The sequence below is a fragment of the Oryctolagus cuniculus genome, chromosome 2 (assembly GCF_051225735.1).
Source record: "Oryctolagus cuniculus isolate XC-2025 breed Fujian yellow rabbit chromosome 2, ASM5122573v1, whole genome shotgun sequence".
Lineage (NCBI taxonomy): Eukaryota > Metazoa > Chordata > Mammalia > Lagomorpha > Leporidae > Oryctolagus > Oryctolagus cuniculus.
The window spans coordinates 39,531,330-39,549,456 of record NC_142868.1 but is presented as its reverse complement, the minus strand read 5'-3'; the positions used below and the strand labels follow the sequence as shown (position 1 = coordinate 39,549,456).

The window sequence follows — 18,127 nt, the reverse complement described above, 5'->3', positions numbered from 1 at the left end:
TATTAAAGAGAAACAGGGACAGAGAACATCCATAGTTTACTCTTCAAATGTCTTCAAGAACCCAGACTGGAGAGAAACCAGAAACTGGGAAGATAACCCAGGTTTTTCACATGGATAGCAGGAGCCCAGGTATTTGAGCCATCACTGAAGATTCCCGGGGTCCACATTAGAAGGAAATTGGGTCAGGAGTGAAGCTAAATATGGAACGCAGGCACGCCAACATGGAGTTCAGGTATCCAACCTGGTTTTGTAGACAACATGACTATTCTGATCATCATTCTTGATGTGACTAATGAAGAACTCATATCAGGTATTGAAGTGAAATCTGTTTTTCACTTGTGCTTATGTAATCGTTAGTGTTTTCTTCTATGGTATCTGAGTAGTAATCTTATGAAGGCATTTGTCCGTTCTGTTTGTTAAAATAAAACTAGGCATTACAAAGTCACCTAAATGGACACAGTCACAATTCATTGAAAGAAAATGAATGACACTTCCATTTCTCAACCATGCCGTGTTGCTATTTCTTTTCTTCCCCCGGTATGCTTTGCAAATATGACTTAAGTTTACTTTAATATACTTTCCAGTACAATGACAACACCCATATCATGCCATGTATTATCTGGTGGTAAAGCTTAATTTACTTCTTATTTTAGATAATAATACTATAGAAAAATAGAGATTGTAATATTTTCCTCTGCCACTGAAATTGATGAACATGCCCTACTTTGTAAATCACTACTCCCGTTTTTATTTTTTAATTGCTTCTGTTTACAGACTTGCTCTGCTTTTAGCTACAAATAGTTGCTTATAGTTGTACATACTAAGTTATAGCCAGCCTGGCTCCCTGGGATTAGACTCATGTAACTTCATTGAAGTTTCAAATGTCCTCAAACTATTTTTCTCACACAGTGCTAGGTTGCAATGATGGAACACTTTCTTTGCCCTGTCTTGTAGGCACATCTTTTCCCAATTTACTCTTAAGTGCTGTCTTGCTGCAAGTGTGTCACCTGTTTGCATTACTTCTCAGCCAATTTAACCATGTGACTTATTTTGGCCAGTGGGGTATTAAGACACGTTACACAAGCAATGGCCTGAAATCAGTTTGTGCACTGGGACTTGTTCTTTTGTACTCCTCCCATTGCCATGAGAAAGACAAGCCTAAGATAGATTTCTGGCCTTTGGAGGAGGATGAGAGAAATTTGGAATCAAGCTGAGTTGCCCTTGTAGTCTTAAATGATGACAGTGTAGAACAGCCATGACCATCTAAACTACAGATGCATGAGGGATCCCCGCTAAGGTCGAACTGAGTTCAGTTGAGAACAGTTAACCCCCAGCATCATGACTTCTTCTTCTTCTTCTTTTAACGATTTATTTATTTATTTGAGAGATAGAGTTACAGACAGTGAGAGGGAGAGAAAGGTCTTCCATTCATTGGTTCACTCCCAAAATGCTTGCAATGGCCAGAGCTGAGCCAATCCAAAGCTAGGAGCCAGGAGCTTCTTCTGAGTCTCCCCTGCGGGTGCAGCAGTCCAAGCACTTGGGCCATTTTCCACTACTTTCGCAGGCCATAGCAGAGAGCTGAATTGAAAGAGGAGCAGCTGGGACTCGAACCAGCACCCATATGGGATGCCGTCACCCTCAGGTGGAGGATTAACCCACTATGCCTCAGTGCCAGCCCCATCATGACTTCTAAGTTAATAATGCATGACTGTTATTTTATTTTTATTTTTCACACGGTGATAGCCAATTGGTATCAGCTGGCTTCTAGATTCTACTGGTTAAATTCTGATTTTCCTTACAGGCATTTAACATTCAGAAATAAGGACAGTTCTTTACTGTTTATCCACTTTCACTCTCTGTTCACTCAGTTTATTGCATTCTGCTTCTGCTGTGACCATTCCTAAGTGTCTGCAATCTTTCATCTTTGTTTTGCATTGTTGATCTCTGTATGCCTGTTAGACTTTCTTGTAGTGTGGTACTTTACTCTCCCTCTACTTTGAGTGTATGTAAGTGTGTGCTCTCTGATACTTTCTCTTTCTCAGTTTTCTAAAGTTCTTCCCTTATTTTTTTACCATCAGTTAATTGTGTAAAACTTTTCTATATTTTGTTTTCTGCTGTCATTTTTATCATCACTGCTAAAAGCAATGTATCATGGTAACGGCCAATGTAGTAAGCACAATGAATGTAAATAGACTGAATCAGTTATCATGCTCATTCACTTCTATATTGTCTATGGTTATTTTTATACTAGTTCTCAGAGTTTGGTAGTTGTGATGTTGATCATATAGTTCACAAATCCTAATTGGAACTTTGGGAACAATTTTACCTATCGCTTATCTAGAGTAACTCTTACTGCTTTGTTCTAAGAGCCTGAACAAACAAGATCATAGCAAGCTCACTTAGAAATAGAAAAAGTCCTTAAGAACAAGAAAGAAGATAACTATATTGTGAAACAGTTTTCCACTAGTATGGCACACAGCAGTAAAAAGGAATACAAGTGCTAGGTGTAATGCTATGAATAAATCTCAACAAAGTGACTGGAAAATGCCAAGTACCAGAAAATGTTTACAATGTGGCATCCAGTGCATATATTTACATAGTAGATGGATGAGTACATATATAATAATTTAAGGCATTATTTCCTCATGGAGTGGGGGGAATGTAATTGAGGAGGTATCGACAGAAGAGGGAAGGCTTCAATAATATTTGTGATGACATTTCTGCTAGGTTATTGTTACAAAGTGACTGTAATATTCTTTATATTCTTTTATATATATATGAAAACAAAATAAGGTAAAATTGAAATCCATAATCCCTGTCTTGAAGGTGTGAAAGCTTGTTGGGAGCAGAGGAATAAGTATGTAACTAACTGCAATAGATGATCTTGATAAAATTACAAAGAGAGTTGAATATGTTTTCATGCAGGTGTCCTGTGGACTGGGAGTGTGGCTTTAAGTGGAGTTCTCCAACCAGATAGAGAATTTGAACAGTGTGAGGAATAGCAAAGAGGGGGGATTGTTAGAGTCATGCGTGCTTTGTCTGGTGAGGTGTGGGAAGAAAAAGACAGGTGATGTTGGTCAGATTGGCATTTGCGGGACACTGTGAATGTGCAGTATTTCTGAAAATTGTTTTTTTAGCCAATAAATATTTCTTTACCATAAGTTATATTCATTTTTTAAAAGGTACCTTTAAGTTGATGTAAACATTGACATATGAGTAATTATGCTTTTCAGATACACATTTCCATGTTAGGATTGGTTGACTCCTTGATGTAAAAGATGGTGAGAGGGACCCTTGCCTCATTGCTCCCAATATCCTTCCCCTACTTAGACCAATTTGGATATTATTTTATTTTACATTGCTGATACTTACTTTTAAGAAATGATCACATGAAACTTTGCTAATAAGCTTTATATCCCAGGTGGCAGGTCTCTAGGCAATGATTGCCTTTTCAGTAGCTTCTGAAATGGAAGCTAAAGGAGAAACTCTAGTTTTACAGAACCAATATTTTAAGTTGAAGTTTTATAAAAATTTTTAAATGCATTGTTTGCCTGGAAAAGTAAATATCACATGTACACTAGTTAGGGTGGGATTTGAGGATCCACAGTTGGAAACATTCAGATAAACTGATGAAAGTACTTAGACTCATCTCTTAATCTGTATTTTTTTAAGTTCCACTTACATGGAATTAAATATTGAAAAAATAACTAGACCACAGAGAGTGAGTGTGAATTAGGTTATGGAATTTTCCACTAGGACTGATAGCATAGCCCAGAGTCACTATCTCTTGTTATTTGTAAGCCATTTTCTGTGGCCGATACTTACTGTAGTCACACATTCAGTTTTATAAAGATTATTGGAAATCATTTACTTGATTCAGATTTATGCACAGAGTTTATATTTGCATAGCTATATGGCTCTTTTACTATGGACATAATTTTAGTTTAATGAATTGCTAATCGTCACGCTTATTTTCAAACATGTGACATCAATGGTTTTGTGATTCAACAAAAGTTGCTGAATTTCCAATCTCAGGTGTATAATTGAACATTTTAATTATATTGACACAAATTTTAACAAACAATACATTGTTAATATTGATCACAATTAGGAATTGTAATCTTATCTAAAATGCACACAGTTTGGAGAGGGAGAAAGAGGCAGAAAGATTGGAAGCAGAGATTTGGCAGAGATTATCACTGTTGGACAGTGATAATAGAAGATACTGATTGGTCTGTATGAATATTTCAGACTACATTTTAACATGAGGGAATTTATTTGCAAAACAGTTGCTCTTTTAGTATTCTAATAACTTGTTAAAGTACTTATATTACAATTAATTTCACCAATAAACTTTATTGAAATCATCTATCCCTAACACATTAATGCTAACAATATAATATTTCACCATAATTATAGGATTAAAAAGATATATGATATTGTATAGTTTCTTTGGCAATAAGAGTTGATGAATCACATGGATCCAATAGCATGCTTACAGTTTTTTTTCTTTTGCCCTTTGTTTTTTTATTATTTATTTGATGTTCCTTCTGGAAAACTTTCCTTCTTGTTTTTTCTTAAAATAAGTTATTTAAAACAGCCCACCCAGTCCCTACCCAAGCATATCCACTTTCTAAGCAGTTATAATGTATAGGATGCTAGAGAATGATTTGCCTGAGACCCTATTCAACTGAAAGAGGCCAGATAAATTTATTTCTTTTTAGAGCAATATGATTACTTAGCTAACTGTGTAAATACACATATTTAATCCCTTTGTAAGTAAGAACATATATCAATAATCTAAAGGAAGGATCTTTCTGAGGCAAACTTTACTGCTCTCAATATAGCTCTCTAATCTATTTAAAATATGATTTTCTTGGACCTTTATAGTGTCCTTTTGTACCTAAAACACTTATTTTCAAAGGAATGCACTTTTATATTTCAGGAATATACAATCGATGTTTTCTTTCGACAAAAATGGAAAGATGAACGTTTGAAATTTAAAGGTCCTATGAATATCCTTCGACTTAACAATTTAATGGCCAGCAAAATCTGGACTCCAGATACCTTCTTTCACAATGGGAAGAAATCAGTAGCTCATAATATGACAATGCCAAATAAGCTGCTTCGAATCCAGGATGATGGAACACTACTGTACACCATGAGGTATGTCTTTAGGTCTAAAATGCCATATTTAATACACATAAACCCATAAACTAAGCAGCCAGACAGTGTAATTGACAAGTGTTAGCACAAGCTGAAAATTTCTCCATCAGATTGTTGAAGTACTGGTAGTAGTCTCTGTAAATGGTTGGGTAGTGAAAACTTAAAGGTAAAATAGTAATTATGAGTTTGACTCTCATCTTAGTATGTTATAACTAGAGAAATGCTCTAGTTATTAATAATGGCTTTTTGGTTATTTATTGATCTACCATGCTTTAATTAAGTATAATTTAAATCCATAATTTGCATTTATTTATCAAAGCATAATTTGATTGTTAATATCTCTTCAGATATCCTATCAACATTTTAAGTGACTTTTTAAAAAAAGATTTACTTGTGTATTTATGTATTTATTTATTGGAAAGAGAATGGGAGAGAGAGGGAAAAGAGAGAGAAAGAGGAGGGAGAGATCTTCTGTCTGGTAGTTCACTCCCCAAATGGCTACAACATCCAGAGCCAGCCAGGCTGAAACTATGAGCCAGGGGCTCCATCCAGGTCTCCCACATGAGTAGTAGGTGCCCAAGTACTTTGTCAGTCGTTTGCTGCCTTTCCAGGCAAATTAATAGTAAGCTGGATTGGAAATGAAGCAGCTGGGATTCCAGCCAGTGCTCCAATATGGGATGCTGGAATTTCTAGTAGTGGCCTAACCTGCTATACCACAGCGCTGGTGCCTTAAGTGATATTTAAGCAAGATTTTACTTAATATTTTTATTCTCCTTATAAAGTTATTCTAGAGAACATATTTCTCTTTTAAACAGTGTTCTCATTTAATAAGTCTTTAAATTAGTATATTAGGTGCCATAAACATATATTAGATTGAACCATATGAATTTACCATTTTATAAATTACATTTTATAAAATAAAATTTGCATCAATTTCCTTGGATTTAACCTAGATGAAGTTATCAAGAACTAACTGGTTGTTGAGTCTAACAACATTTTAACAAAGCTCATGAATTAGTATTTTAAAGTTCTCATCATATTAATAACAAAAAGTAAAAATATTCATTTACTTGCATCATGTAATAAAGAAAAAACACAGGTGTAGTAAAAGACATGGAATAAAATAGTTTAATAAAAGATTTAAAGCATAGATAATTCATCAGCATTACATATAAATGAACATTGTTTTCTACACATATGATGTGATGTAATATCACATGAGAAGCGAAATCTGGGTTTTAGTCATCAAAGTTACTTAAGAATGGGCAATAATACAGTCTTAGGTTATTTCTAATCTTTAAAGAATAAACTTCTGAAGACTTTACCCAAAATGGGAGTTTGACTATTCTTTCTGCCTGCCTGTCTGAATCTCTCAACACATTCGTATGCAGTGTGCTAGTTAAACTTTCCACTTTGAGTGTTCTTATGGGTTAAGTCACTGGTTGAATATTTTGGGTTTAGCCATAATATAGGCATATAATATACAGAATTCTGGAAGATATTGCAAAGAGTTTTATTTAAATACTTTATATTAAAATACATTAACCACATTTGTTGGCCACATTTTTCTGCTCATTTTGACAGATATTGTAATAATTTCCTTTTGGTGCCTTCCTTATCCACTTTGCCTTAATGTGAAATAGAATAATTGCAAGCTTTCTTCATAACTCAATTTCTCTGACTACTCTTTCTTGTGATCAGGCAGATACAGGAAAAATATATCTCACATTCAAAATTTAAGTGCAAAATTCAGCCAACAGTCTGATCTCAAGAAAATATTTCTAGGATATATGTCTATATACATATTTATATTTGTTTATATAGTCATATACTGTTGAAAGTATCTATATACCATATGATATTCATTAACAATTTGCTTATTTTTGAAGAGAGCTGCTCTGGGCCAATGAGATGGTGGAGAAGAAAATAGCATTTTTTGCAATTTTTGGAGTTTTTTTTTAATATGTAGCTTTTTACAATTTTTATTCTTTAAGATTTCAAAGCTAGTGAGGTTACTGAGAAAACTATGTTTCAAAACACCTATATATTCATTTTTTCACTTCTTAACATACAGTAAAATACATTTTAATAACTATTATAAGTTATATGTGGACTTTGTATTTATTAATGTCTTCTGAGGGATCACCTGAATGTTAAACTAGATTTATATTAGTTAAAAGAAAAGAACTTAAAGAATTTTCATCTCATTAATTTAGATTGAGAACAGTGATGAGTTATTTTTCTTGACTTGCCAATTTGTTTAAACAAAGAGTGGAATTTTGACTTTTAGGCTTACAGTTCAAGCTGAATGTCCAATGCACTTGGAGGATTTTCCAATGGATGCTCATTCATGTCCTCTGAAATTTGGCAGCTGTAAGTAAAGGGGTGAAGGTATATGTTTTGGGTCAATAATGTCAGAGCTAGTCAGTGGCACTGCTCAATTGTACAATTTCTTTTCATTTACTGGGATGTTTAACAATTTCCCAATAAGATAGAAGTAAAAATACATGCTGACTGCCTTCAGGGAACTAATTAGTGAACCCTCAAATATCATTATATTATAATCACTGTTTAAATTATAGCTTGTTTGCTAAAAATGAATGTGTGTTTTAATACATGTATAAAACTAGACCAAGAGCTTGTTGAAGGTCAAAACTGAAATTTACCTTCTTTTTCTAGTGTTATTAAAAATGCAAAATAAATGCTTTTTTTCATCAACTACAATAAATTGTAAAAGGTAGTTCTATTGTTTATTAAAGTATCTGTCAGCTTGTTGCCAAAGGCAGAGAGATGTGCAATTGTCTCTGCTGCATAACTCATGGAAGGGATATATATATTTTTTTTCCTAAAATAAAATTGGAGGAGGTGATGCTGTTGCTACGTGAAGACAGCTTCCATGTACGTAGAATGGCCTTTGGCCATTTTTAGGTCACGGAGGCTCTATCTGGTATGTCAAGCAGAAGCATTCACACTCCTAGAATAATTGGAAAGGCGGAAGGTCAGATCATCTCCCCGGGTCCCCACATGGCAATCTAGGCAGATTCAGAATACATTTATGAGCACTGTTGAGCAGCATCTCTCTTGTGTGAGCATGTGCCATCCCTGACCTTTCTAGCAACTGTACTCTTTCTGGAACCAATCTTTGTCTATTCTGGGCAGCTTTTGGCTATATATTCTCAAATGAATATAAATGCAGTGCTCTTACCCGATTAGAAATAAATATGACTGAACAGTGTGCCTTCTCTCAAAATGTATCAAACAACAAAAAAGAAAAGAATAATGACTAGTATGAATGCAAAACTCTTGATTATTTTGATGATAATGGTTTTGTGGGATGAATTCAGTTTTGTTTCTTCTGGTCATTCTTATGAAAGGTGGTAGTCCCTAACTTTTTTGAGAATCTGCACTTGTTTACAGACAAAGGCTTCTTGTATTGTCATGGAAAGAATCACTTCCATACTGGCATTTTACCCCAGTGTTATTTCAGTCAACCATGTTATACAATGTAAACATGATGCTGAGAAAACCACAGCAGATGCAGTAGAGAAAAACACATTTGCATTGCATAACTGACATTAAAGTAAAAATTGAAAAGCCTTGATATGAAAAACAAAATTTATTCAAGATGTAATAATGATATAAAAGAATAGGCATTTTAAGTGGGCAAAATATTGTCATTAACACATCAAATATAAATGATGTAATGCCTAAATTGTGAAAATGAAATAAATGTGTTTAAAATACTTTAAATGAAGCTTAAAGATATCTTATAGTGAATCTATAGAGTAATAGAGAATTACATGATTGAGAATATGGTTTTCCCTTTACAGAAGGGATATATGTACCACAGTTTTTGAAAATCACACTTTATATAAGTAATTACTGTTGCATTTTTCTTCACGTTTATATTCTGATACATTCTTTTTTTTTTAAAGATTTATTCATTTATTTCAAAAGCAGAGATTACAGAGAGGGAAGGAGGGAAAGAGAGAATCTTCCATCTGCTGGTTCATTCTCCAAATGGCCACAACAGCCAGAGCTGGCCCAGTCGAAATCCAGAAGCAAGGAGCTTCTTCTTGTTCTCCCATGTGGGTTCAGGGTCTCAAGCATTTGGTCCATCTTCTGCTGCTTTCCCAGACATATTAGGAGGGAGCTGGACTGGAAGTGGAGCAGCTGGGACTTGAACCAGAGGCCATATGGGATGCTGGTATTGTAGACATCAGCTTTACAGGCTACATCACAATGCCAACCCCACATTCTTTTTATGCTTGCTTATAGTAAGAACTTGTTGCATTAGTGTAGAAGCACAGACAAGGCAAGCCAAACCTTAAAGTGTTGGTGAAGGAAAGTTTGCTCAAGGCAGTAATAACATTTTCTTCTAGTCATTTATTATTATCTTATTCAAAAATTCCCCAGCCCACAGAATTGGATTTCTGAAGGTTTATCATTGTCCCCAAATAAAGAAGCATCCTTTCTGTATGTTTACAATTTAAAAATTCAGTCTTTTAAATAAAATTATTACCCACATACTCATACTTTTCCTTTTTGTTTCATTTGATTTCATACTGCCTGAATGGAAACCTAGGGATATTTTGTGCAGTATCCCCAAAAAAAACTATAAGTTGTCTTTTGAGATAAAAACTACTGGGTAATAATATTTTTGGAGTATTTTTCTTGATTACTGTGTAGTGAGATTCAATAAGTAGCTATCTGTGAAATGCAGTGTAAAACTAAAAAGTGTGTTATTTCATTGAATTAAATAAAATTAATTGATGACAGGCAATTTCAACGGGGAATTTTTAATGCTCTAAAACATCTTTCTTTTCCTGTGTACTCTGTTGAAGAATATTATAAAGTCCCCCTGGTTTATGTGTGTTAGTGTACCAGTGAGAGCCTCCAATTTGTATTGCATAACTTTCTGCTATATTTTTTTCACCATACCAAAAATATAAAAATGTAGTCCTGTCTAACTAATGAAATGTAGTCACTGCTTTATTAAAATATGTGGAAGTTTGGTCATTTTATGTAATATATTCTTGGACTGTTCCCCAGACTTCCATCTTCAATGATGGTAAATAACATAATTAAAACATGAATTTATTAATTAATATAGCAAGAACAAAGAGAGAACAACATATCCTATATGTCAGGCCAATACTTGGAGCTAGACGTATAGACATGGATCATATACAATCCCTGTCTATCAGTATTTCACTAATCTCTTTAAAATGTCATCACTTTTAAAGTCTTTCATTAAAATCATAATTCAAAAGTAGTATAATTATACTTGCTTAAAATAACTTCACAAATTATTAAGTTTCACAACTCTGAATGTTATGAGACTCTTTTGATGAAAAGTGGCACATGTGATGTAGTTTTTTAAATGTTGAATTGTGTACATTTGAAATTTTATTAACAATGGGGTTAGAATTTAATTGCATGGGGAAACAAAATAAGCCACCTGATCTGCAAACGAATTGCTAGTTAACTACAACAGTGCTACTGATATCATTATTCTTCCCAGTAGAATCTTTAGTAATTAACTAATCAAATTAATTAACAAGAAATTTGAACCTTAGAATAACTAGAATTCATTCCTCTCTAAATATTGCATAGATAATATCTGCTATCAAAATTATATACATCTTAGTACATACAAATATAGAAGTACATTTAATTTTAGAGTCTTATTTCAAAAATCATTTCACATTATTTACTTGTGGATGTACTTGAGTACATGTATAATGGGGACAATATTTCACTGATAGTTAACAAGTAGCAGTGGCATCTATAAAACCAGATGACATTGCTTTATTTCTTTAAAACACCACACAGCATTAAGTCATAGAGCCATAAACTCTCACTTTGCTGTTACTGAACAGGTGCCCATATGGGATGCTGGCATTGCAAGTCGTGGCTTTACCCGCTGCGCAACAGCGCCGGCCCCTGTGTGCATTCATTTGAAAATAAACATGTACTGAAAGGGGTTGCAACTGGATGGAACCAAAACATTCTGATTAATTTTGCAGGTTGTGCAATAATTAGTTATCATTTTCCAGTGATATGCATTATGTCTTAATAGCTAAGTCTTTTATATCAACTAGGTTACTTTTATGTCCAGAAGTCTATATGATTTGGGATTGTGATTTTTATTTCATGAGTGATTGGTACTTCTACATAAACTGTTTAACCATACTTTGGGCACTAGTAATCTGTTTACCATTATGTCTTCATTCTCTTCCTTGGGACTTAGGGAAATGTTTCAGCCATCTCGTATCCCAGTGATTTTTTTCAGGATCTACAGAAAAAGTGCTCTTTATTCTCAAAGCAGTTGAAGTTATACTACTCTCCTGTTCATGTTTATCTCTCTTCCTCTGCTTCACACCTCATATTGAAGTTGGAAATTCAAAGGACACAATTTTGCCCTAAGAAATGATAAATATGTTTTTAGTACATAGTGAGTGTGTGAAATGAATAACCCTTTGTATTACACTCTACTAACATATTTTTTTCTGATTTTCTACAGATGCATATACAACCTCAGAGGTCACTTATATTTGGACTTACAATGCATCTGATTCAGTACAGGTTGCTCCTGATGGATCCAGGTTAAATCAATATGATCTTCTTGGTCAATCAATTGGAAAGGAGACAATTAAATCCAGTACAGGTTAGTGAATGTGTAAAGGAAAGCAAATGCCCAAGAAAATTAATAGGTCAAAGTCATTGGAAATGCATCAGATTACTTAAAAGTATTTGTTCTGGAGGCTCATGAACTAAAAGCATAGACTTCTTGGAAGCTTTTAAGACTTTCAGAACCTTGGGCTTCACCCTTATAAAATTTGCACTGAACTAAAGTATACTTCTATTTTCAAAGGATGTGTCTTCTCAGACCAGCCAATTATAACATTTATATTCAAACATGTGATGAAAATTTCTGTGTTTTTCTTATTATTTTCCCCTTGTACTGGATAATTTATGACTATTAGACTCTGAACATATAGATAATAACAATTGGCCTGTGAGCTTTTCTATGAAAGGGCCACCCTTATGTGTGAACATGGATTAACGTCCTTCCATCTGGCCACAGTTACAACCCAGGGAACAGAAAGGATGGTAGATACAAGGAGCAGATAGAATTGACTAAAGTACAATGAAGCAGAAATACAATAGTGAAAATTCAGATTTAATGTTAGGGTTAAATTGGAAAAGCTGAACCAGAAGACCAGTCTGGGGGATGGGGCCAGAGACCAACCATTTAAAGCCAAAGAAGAGCAAGTTAGGTCAGTCCTAGCAGAAACTTGAAGGTAGGACCAGTGATGATAAGGAACCTATTCATATAAAATAATCGATTGACAGAGAACATTTATGAATTTTTAATTCTTTTGGTGAGCTAACATCACCTAAAAAGAAAAAAAAGCAACCACATACCAGATCATGGGACATGCAATTCATGTTTCTAGATGCTATAAAAATCATTTTAATTACTCTTGTTAAGCAAACTAGGCATTTGAAGGTGATACAGTTTCCATTAGATATATGGGATAAATTTGTTTTCTTCAGGAACTATTCTTTCTCTGTTCTCTTCAATTTCCAAAATGTTAAAACTATTGCCTATTACAGTTTTTAAGCTTCCTAATTTTTTTATTCCAGGTGAATATACTGTAATGACAGCTCATTTCCACTTGAAAAGAAAAATTGGGTATTTTGTGATTCAGACATATCTACCTTGCATTATGACTGTCATTCTCTCGCAAGTATCATTTTGGCTCAACAGAGAATCGGTGCCTGCAAGAACTGTGTTTGGTGAGTGATTAACTACATACTTTGTAGTGCAGCACATTATGTTTCTTAGCACTCTCTCTCTTGATTCTCAGACCAACACTTAGTGGTGTATGGGCAGGCAGTATTGATTTTACTCTATAGATGAGGAAACTAGGCTCAGGGAAGTGAAATGGAGCTAGTGCCACACTGTCAGTAAAGGCTGTAACCAGGACTCAAACATTATGAAAATACATTCAATGTTTTTTTTTAAATCATATTGTGTATTAATATTTATTTCCATGTTAACAAAGGGAGAGTTTTCTTAGAGGTGTTAACTTAGACTATAACAGTACCATATTTTCAGGGTTGCTGTGTTTATTTTTCTTTTGTTTTTAAATTGAGACAAGGATTTTAGTGATATAAGTTAGAGAAAGCAGAAGGAAATGAGAAACACTTTATTCACCTCCATTAGTGTGTCCAATTTTCTTGATTGAAACTAGGCGGAGGAACTGTTTAATTTACAGTATGGAGTACCATATTTTTAGGCATTCTGTATCTGCTTTAGTATTGTTTTAAGATGAAGAAAGGTGTTTTTAGTGTTAAAAATTCGATTAACTAATTAATTTTTATTTATTTGAGAGGCAGAGTGACAGAGATAAACCAGTAGACAAAGTTTTCACCTGCTGGTGCATTCCCCAACTGCGTACAATTGCTGGAACTGGGCCAAGCTAAAGTCAGGAACCAGGGCCTTAATCCAATTCTTCCCAAAGATAGTAGGGACCCAACCACTTGATTTATCACCTGCTGCCTTCCAGAGTATGCAGTGGTAGAAATCTGGAATCAGACGCATAGCCAGGACTTGAACTCAGGCATTCTGATATGGCATATAGGCATCTTGGTGTCCTAACCACTGGGTCAAATGACTGCTTTGATTTTAACAGTTTAAATAAAAGAAAGAAATGGAGAGAGAAAGTAGCACAGAGTGATCATTCACTCTATTACTGTTTTTAATAACAAAGTTCATCTTCTTGATTTAAACCATGCAGGAGAATCTGGGTACTGCTTTTTGGATATATGAATTAGGCTGAACTCACTTTATAACATAGTAGATGATCTTTGTGTGTTTGGTTCACTCACTCATCTAAGAAAGTATTATCGTGAACCCGCTATAGTACCACATCAGGGCCTAGTGATTCAAACAAAGAGAAAACACCATCCCTGCACTCAAGTAGCTTTATATGGTGGATTGAAGCAGAATAACCTGAATGGATAAGGACAATACAAGATAAAAGCATTGACATGTCATTATAGAAAACAGTGGCATGGATTCTTCCCCGTGGAACAAGTTGAGTTAACATTTTAGCTAAGTCTGTGAGAATGAGTAGGAATTTCCCAGAATGATGAGATGGGACAAAGATCCTAGTCTAAAAGAAGGATTATGCAATTGAAGGATTAAAGAACTTGATACAGTCACTGATAAAGGCCATGTAAGGTGTTAGTGGAGACAAAGATAGAAGTGTAGCTTGAGGCCTAGCTGAGAAGGGCCTTGTAGGTCATGTTGGTAAAATGTACTTTTGTCTTAGAGGTGAGAGCAATCCACTACAGGGTTTTGAGGCTGTAATATCTATAAAACCCTCAGAACATTGCCTGGACTCCCAATGAGTATATGTAATTATTCATATTTTAAAAGATTTATTTATTTATTTGAAAGACAGAGGGACATGGAGGGGATGGAGGAGAGACAGAGGCAGAAAGAGGGAGAGATATCGTCAATCTCTCTCTCTCTCTCTTTCCCTCACTCCATCTCTCAAATTAATCCATAAACCTATTAAAAAAAAAGAAGGAAGGACGTCTAGCATTGTGGCACAGCATAGTCTCAGCCTCTGCTTACAAAACTGGCATCCCATATAGACCCTGGCTGCTCCACTTCTGATCCAGCTACCTGCTCATGTGCCTGGGAAGGCGGTGGAAGATGATCTAAGTGCTTGGGCTCCTAGTGCCCACATGGGAGATCCACATCTAGCTACAGGCTCCATTCTTCCACTTGGCCCAGTGCTGGTCATTGCAACCATTTGGTGAGAGAACCAATGGATAGAAGATCAATCTCTGATTCTCTCTGCTTTTCAAATAAATACATAAATATTTATAAAAAATAAAAAAGACATTTTCCTACCATAGAGCTTAAAAGTAAACAATAACTTCATGTTGTCCTGCATTTCTCTTGTTTATTCCCACAACTAAGTAACAGATATTTAACGCTTACCTCAAGAATTCTAGCAATTACTGATCCATTGCACCCACCCTACAGGAGCAAGCTTCCAGTGTCGGCTGCTTCTCAAAGGTCAATGAAGAGACCCTGAGAAACATTTTGCAGAGTCAGAGACTCTCCCCTCTGCATCCACTACACTTGACTCTTTCTTCCTTACTCTTTCTCCCTTTATTATTATTTATTTACTCTTATGAATATACTCCCTGAAGTCTTACAGTTGGAATCGTGGTAACAACTTTGGTTTTGTTCTTTTAAAGATTTGTTTGTTTATTTGAAAGGCAGAGTTACAGAGAAAGATAGGGAAAATAGAGATCTTCCATTCACTGGTTCACTCCCCAAGTGGCTGCAATAGTGGGGGCTGGGCCAGGCTGGAGCCAGGAGCTCCATCAGTTTCTCACATGCGAGCAGGGCCCAAGCACTTGAGCCATTTTCCTCTGCCTTCCAAAGTGAATTAGCAGGGAGCTGGCTTGAAAGTGGAGCAGCCAGGTCTTGAATTGGTGCCCATATGGGACGCTGGTGTTGCAGGTGGTGGGCCTTGATAACAACATTTAGAAACCAAATTTCCCAGACAAGTGTTGTAGCATCACTAACAGGCTACAGTTAATACATAATTTTCACTATGAAATCATTAATGCCTTTATATCTTTACCTGTCATTGAACTAAACATTTAAATTCTAAAAAGCTCCTCTTCTATTGTTCTCTTATGGTGCTTTGTAATTGTCCATATTATGAAACTAATCATATTTTATTAGTTATTCAATTTACATGTATAATAGATTAACAGAATTGTAAAGAACATGACAGTTGAGCACCACTAACTTGATGAATCATATACATTTGTAGAAAACACAAATTAATAAATGTGACTCAAAGGGAAATGAAAATCTCAACAGATCTATAAGTAGAGCAATTCAATAAGTAATCAAAACATCCTGACAAAGAAAAGTCGAGAACCAAATGGCTTTAATTGTGAATTCTACCAAATACTTATTGAATAAATAGCACCAGTAGTCTTAAAACTTCTTCTAAAATATGATGAAAGAGCACTAATATCAAAGCTAGACAAAAATACCATAAGAAAACTATAGACCAATGTCTTTTAAAAGAGATGAACAAATCCTCAAAAAACTTTATTAAAGTAAATCCAACCCTTATTACAAGATTATACACCAATAACTAGTTTTATGTATCTCAGATATCCAAAGGTCATTGAAAATAAGAATAAGAATAATGAATAATAAGAAATGTATTCAATATAATTTAATAGATATTGAAAAAGGAGGGTAAATGAACAAAATTAAACAAAAAGTTCTCACTTGCATACCATATCAATAAATGAAGGAAAAACATTCAACAGCTGTTCATGATAAAAAAAATAAAACTAGGAAAGGGAGTGGAATTTTTTTAACATGAAATATATATTAATGAAAAACCCACAGCGAACATCACATTCAACGGTACAAGATTGACAGTATTCCCTTAAGCTCAGGATATGTGGGATCAGTGTTTGACACAGCAATTAAGTAACTTCTTTTTATGTGTGTGTCCCATATTGACATGCTTGGCAAGAGCCTTGTTAGCTTCTGATCCAGCTTCCTGCTAATTCGTACCTTTGTAGGTAGCAGATGTTGGCTCATGTGCTTGAGTCCCTGCCACTCATGTAGGAGATCTGGATTGAGTTTCTGGCCTTAGTCATTGTGGGCATTTGGAGAATGAACCAGAAAACTGAGGATTGATCTCTCTCTCTCTCTCTCTCTCTCTCTCTCTCTAAAATAAAAAAGCAACTTCAAAAGATCAGGATCAGGGAAATGTTGCCCAATTTCATTACTATTATTAATACTGTACTTGAAGTCATATTCAGAGAAAGTAGGAAGAAGTAAAATAAAAAAATCAAATAGGAAAGGAAGAAATGAAACTATATTTTGAGACTCTTGAGTATATATAAATAAATAAAATAATCCCCCCAAAAAATCTCCCCTGAAAAAACTATTAGAACAAAAAGCAAATCAATGGAATCGAAGGCTACAAGGGCAATGCATGAAAGTTGGTTTGGGGCTAGCATTGTGGCCTAGAATGTAAAACATAAAGGCCCCAGCTGCTCCATTTCTCATCCAGCTCCCTAATAGCCTGGGAACAGCAGCAGCAGATGGTCCAAATGTTTGTGCTCCTGCCACTCACATGAGAGACGGATGAAACTCCTGGCTCCTGGCTTTGATTGGTCTAGTCATGGCTATTGCATCCATCTGGGGAGTAAACTAGCATATGAAAGATGGCTCTCTCTCTCTCTCTCTCTCTCTCTCTCTCTGTCTCTGACTCTCTCTCCATCTTTTTCTGTAACTCTGACTTTCAAACAAATAAGTAATCTTTTTTTTAAACTTTTATTTAATGCATATAATTTTCCAAAGTACGACTTATGGATTACAATGGCTTCCCCCCCATACCGTCCCTCCCACCCACAACCCTCCCCTTTCCCACTCCCTCTCCCCTTCCATTCACATCAAGATTCATTTTCGATTATCTTAATATACAGAAGATCAGCTTAGTATACATTAAGTATGGATTTCAACAGTTTGCTCCCACACAGAAACATAAAGTGAAAAATAATAGATGATTTTTTTTAAATGATGATGAAATCAGTTTGGTTCTACATACCAACAATGAATAATTCAAAAAGAAATTAAGAGAGTACTGTATTAACTATAACACACAAAAGAATAAAATATGTAGGAATAAATTTACCATGACTATGAAAGACTTATCTACTAAAAACTACAATACTTTGCTGAAATAAATTGTAAATCAGAATTTAAATGGAAGGAACACCATGTCCATTGATTGGAGGAATTAATACTATAAACATGATAATAATCCCCATGGGTATTTATAAGTTAATTCAGTATCTATCAAAACTCCAATCCTCTTCTTTT

The 18,127-nt window shown here is 34.8% G+C and overlaps 1 protein-coding gene across 9 annotated transcripts in view; it reads left to right on the top strand.

Moving 5' to 3' along the window:
• GABRA2 (gamma-aminobutyric acid type A receptor subunit alpha2) overlaps positions 1-18,127 on the top strand; it is a 140,713-nt gene that overhangs the window by 74,325 nt on the left and 48,261 nt on the right. For all 9 annotated transcript variants that reach the window (XR_011386860.2, XM_051831272.3, XM_051831283.3 and 6 more), the window contains 4 exons: positions 4,946-5,166; positions 7,457-7,539; positions 11,693-11,836; positions 12,820-12,972. Coding sequence is in view for 8 of the 9 variants with exons in the window: in XM_051831272.3 (XP_051687232.1) it covers positions 4,946-5,166; positions 7,457-7,539; positions 11,693-11,836; positions 12,820-12,972 (601 nt within the window). In the remaining variant the exon portion in view is untranslated. Of the gene's footprint in view, positions 1-4,945; positions 5,167-7,456; positions 7,540-11,692; positions 11,837-12,819; positions 12,973-18,127 lie in introns of those variants that run through there.